The sequence below is a fragment of the Aptenodytes forsteri genome, unplaced genomic scaffold, assembly GCF_000699145.1.
Source record: "Aptenodytes forsteri isolate BGI_AS27 unplaced genomic scaffold, ASM69914v1 Scaffold284, whole genome shotgun sequence".
Classification (NCBI taxonomy): Eukaryota; Metazoa; Chordata; class Aves; order Sphenisciformes; family Spheniscidae; genus Aptenodytes; species Aptenodytes forsteri.
The window spans coordinates 5,361,891-5,365,754 of record NW_008794445.1 but is presented as its reverse complement, the minus strand read 5'-3'; the positions used below and the strand labels follow the sequence as shown (position 1 = coordinate 5,365,754).

General features: G+C 49.3%; 1 protein-coding gene and 1 pseudogene across 1 annotated transcript; one reads left to right on the top strand and one right to left on the bottom strand.

Annotated features, from left to right (window-relative positions):
• Positions 1-1,670: 1,670 nt before the first annotated feature.
• Positions 1,671-2,106, top strand: LOC103907815 (annotated as a pseudogene).
• Positions 2,107-3,092: 986 nt separating this feature from the next.
• Positions 3,093-3,562, bottom strand: LOC103907814 (histone H2B 1/2/3/4/6). The gene has a single exon (XM_009290056.2). The coding sequence runs from the start codon at positions 3,524-3,526 to the stop codon at positions 3,146-3,148; it is 381 nt and encodes a 126-aa protein (XP_009288331.1). The 5' UTR covers positions 3,527-3,562; the 3' UTR covers positions 3,093-3,145.
• Between the last annotated feature and the right edge of the window lie 302 nt (positions 3,563-3,864).

The window sequence follows — 3,864 nt, the reverse complement described above, 5'->3', positions numbered from 1 at the left end:
TCGTGGCCCGTCATAGTTTGGACCTCACATGATCCTATAGGTTCATTTAATGTTTTTTAAGGCTTTGTTTCTCAAATACATGATTTGAAACTGGAGCTACATAATGCCTAAACGCATTCTGCAACGGGGAAATAAGAACAAAAGCTACAAGAATAATAATGAATACTGTATCTTCTGTGCTATTGCATTTGTACTGTTGATACCAGAGCATTCATTTATAAAGGAAAGAAATCCAAAAGATTGTCCTCTTGAAAGTTTCTACAAGTCTAGAAACTCGAATTTAACTCCTCTCACAAAACATCGAGACGATGCACGTGTACCCAGGGGGTTTCACAGGAACCTTCCCCATTTTTTCTACAACCCCCAGTGGTTCCGATATGCAGACGACAGCTTCATTATGTGGAAAACACAGACACAGGGTGAAGTGGAGACTTTAAGTCAACGCTGTGACCTGCTGGAACGGCAGCAGCTCTTTTAAGAACCACTCGCCTTCTCCCAAAACGAGGTGGGAGCTCAAAACTCCCCGTACCTCATGGAGAAGAGGGCGCGGATCCAGCCAGTAGTGCCAGAAAAGCGAAATTAAAAGCGATAGTGCTCTTTCCAGTGTAACGCAGCGACCGTCACCGTGGTGGCACGTCACATCAGATCAGGCAGCTCACCGAGAACACTGGTAACCCTGCGCTGCCTGAAATCCTTCCCTAGTGCTCTGCAGAGTTAATTCTGCCAAGGAAAGCCAGCGGGACTCTCTCACGTGATAGCGTTAAAATGCAGCGAAAAAGGGAAATCAACAAGGGGCCCGAGGCAGGGAACAAGCCTCCTGTTGCGAAAGAATTAGTTCAGGGTCACTGCCGGTGCCGCATGATTTCTTGGGGGTTTTCTTTGTGTGTGCGCGCTTTTCTTCCCCCTACCCGCTCCTTCTATCCGAGTTTCAAAACTCCACGTTGCCCGGAGTTGCAAAAGCGAACGGCTACTCTTCAATATTCTCCAACAGAACCGAAATAACCTAGATTGATGGGAAGACTTCGGTTTATATGGCTCTCTAATAAATACTGCATAGAGCACTTACAGCAAAGCCAGAGTTAGCTTACTAGGAGGCGCGATGTTTACTCCAATATCATACAAAAACGTAGTTGCCACTGCTGACACGGTAAAAAGGTCCAGACTTTCTCAAAGCATAAAAGTATTTTATTAAAAATAAAATAGGAAATAATTCTAAAAAAACCGAACAAGCAACTGAATTGAACCCCTCGGTGGATCAGCCCAAATTTTTTAAAGAGTACCATTTAATATTAATAAAACAACGTCCCTATCATTTATTATTAATAAAACAACGTCCCTATAAAAAACTTACGCAGGAACCGAGAACAGCACAGTTAAAACAAACTAAGGAAAAACAGCTTACATGTTTCTGCCTGCGTTCACTAGAAGAACCGAAACCGCAGAGAGCGACTCAGCCCTTTATGACTATTATGGACGGCTCTAAAAAGAGCCTTTTTGTTTCCTGATTACTCTTACATGTGTTCACTTGGCTTTAGCCTTGTGGCTGTCGGTCTTCTTGGGCAGCAGCACGGCCTGGATGTTGGGCAGCACGCCGCCCTGCGCGATGGTCACCTTGCCCAGCAGCTTGTGAAGAGCTATAAATACGTGGCACGCTGCTACTCCCCCTCACTTCGTCTCGCCGCTGCTGGCTGTGTTGCCTGCCAGGGTCTGTGAGAGACGCGCGTTTGCCGCGATGCCCGAGCCGGCCAAGTCCGCCCCCGCGCCCAAGAAGGGCTCCAAGAAAGCCGTGACCAAGACGCAGAAGAAGGGCGACAAGAAGCGCAAGAAGAGCCGCAAGGAGAGCTACTCGATCTACGTGTACAAGGTGCTGAAGCAGGTGCACCCCGACACGGGCATCTCGTCCAAGGCCATGGGCATCATGAACTCCTTCGTCAACGACATCTTCGAGCGCATCGCCGGCGAGGCCTCGCGCCTGGCGCACTACAACAAGCGCTCCACCAGCGGGAGGCGGGAGATCCAGACGGCCGTGCGGCTCCTGCTGCCCGGCCCCAGCACGCCGTCTCCGAGGGCACCAAGGCCGTCACCAAGTACACCAGCTCCAAGTAGGGCGTCTCGGATCGTCAGTTTTGACTCAAAGGCTCTTTTGAGAGCCACCCACCTCTCCAGTAAAAGAGCTCTAACTTCTGTATTTTACTTCAGTTTTCCTGATGGTATGTTCTCTGATTATCTTAGTGATGAATGTTCGAGCCCAGTGATCTAAAAGTCCCAGCATGGCTTAGTATTAGGAACGCAGTCCCTATCTCTAGTCCCTACTTCTTGGGGTCTGTATGGCTTTCTTTGCCCTGCTGAACCCAGCCGTTACCGTTGAGTCTTCTTCACGCTGCCTGTTGTGTGTGTGCTCTTGTGGACTGCTTCGATTGCCAGCTGTTTGTAGGGCACCTTCCCTGCGCTGTCTGCTTCCTGTGTGCCATTGCTCAGTTAAAGTTCCTGGTGTCTGAAATGAGAGAAATGACAAGTGGTTACAGTGCTTGCCCTCCCCGACTCAGGCCGGTTTCACCCCTGGTCCATCCCTTCTCCCTGTTCTCATGCCATGACCTTCTATGTTATCGGTCATAGACATAGGCCAATATAGTTTAAAAGTGCCTTCGAGGGTTTAAGTAATTCGTAAGGGAACACTTTGGGTTTTTAAGTGCTTCGTTTCATTGGTCTTCCCTATCTGGAAAAAAATCTGTTTAAAACGTATGCCTTAAAAGATTAATTAGGCTATTTCCTAGTATTTTTTTATTCTAAGGTTCCTAATAGAAGGTTGTTAACGGTTGCAGAATGGACTAACACTCAGATCGAGAAGGTCTCGCCGCGCGCCAGCGACTGCGCTTTCGTACCCCCTGCTGCCCCCTGATGGGCGTTTCCGAAGTTTCTGTCATTTTGCGTTTTACAGCATCGGGTTAAGACCTCAGCCTGAGAGACATAGGAAAAACTGCCGTAACAGATGAAAAGTTGGTCCAGAAGGACACTATGCAAGCGGGACTCAGAACACAGAGGAGTTAAATAAGTGTCGGAAAACACCAGTGACAAAGCTCTTCAAATGAAAGAATTGGTGGCTCTTAAAAGAGCCTTTGGGTTAAAACTGACGATCCGAGACGCCCTACTTGGAGCTGGTGTACTTGGTGACGGCCTTGGTGCCCTCGGAGACGGCGTGCTTGGCCAGCTCGCCGGGCAGCAGGAGCCGCACGGCCGTCTGGATCTCCCGCGAGGTGATGGTGGAGCGCTTGTTGTAGTGCGCCAGGCGCGAGGCCTCGCCGGCGATGCGCTCGAAGATGTCGTTGACGAAGGAGTTCATGATGCCCATGGCCTTGGACGAGATGCCCGTGTCGGGGTGCACCTGCTTCAGCACCTTGTACACGTAGATCGAGTAGCTCTCCTTGCGGCTCTTCTTGCGCTTCTTGTCGCCCTTCTTCTGCGTCTTGGTCACGGCTTTCTTGGAGCCCTTCTTCGGAGCAGGAGCGGATTTAGCTGGTTCCGGCATTTTACAAGTCTGTCACTACCTGTCTACCGCAGGAACGACGTAAATACAATGGCAGCGACCCCCGTATTTATAGGGACGGTATGCAAATGAGATGACTCAAGGCTGTTCTTGGCTATTGGACAATCCGGGTTCGTGATGTCAAACCATCCAGCACCTCCGATTGGTCGCTATTTCATCTGTCTTCCCATTGGTTAACTTCACAATCGCAGCCTCCGCCAATCAGAAGTCCCACCGAACCCCAGAAAGAAGGGATAAAAAGGCGGGGTGGCAGCTCTCGCTGCATTTTTTTCTGTTTTCGCAGCTTTTTTTAGTCTTTTCTGTAGGCTTTTTTTTTTTTT

Coding starts and splice junctions, on each gene's coding strand:
- LOC103907814 (XM_009290056.2), bottom strand. CDS start 3,526: ATGCCGGAACCAGCTAAATCCGCTCCTGCTCCGAAGAAGGGCTCCAAG.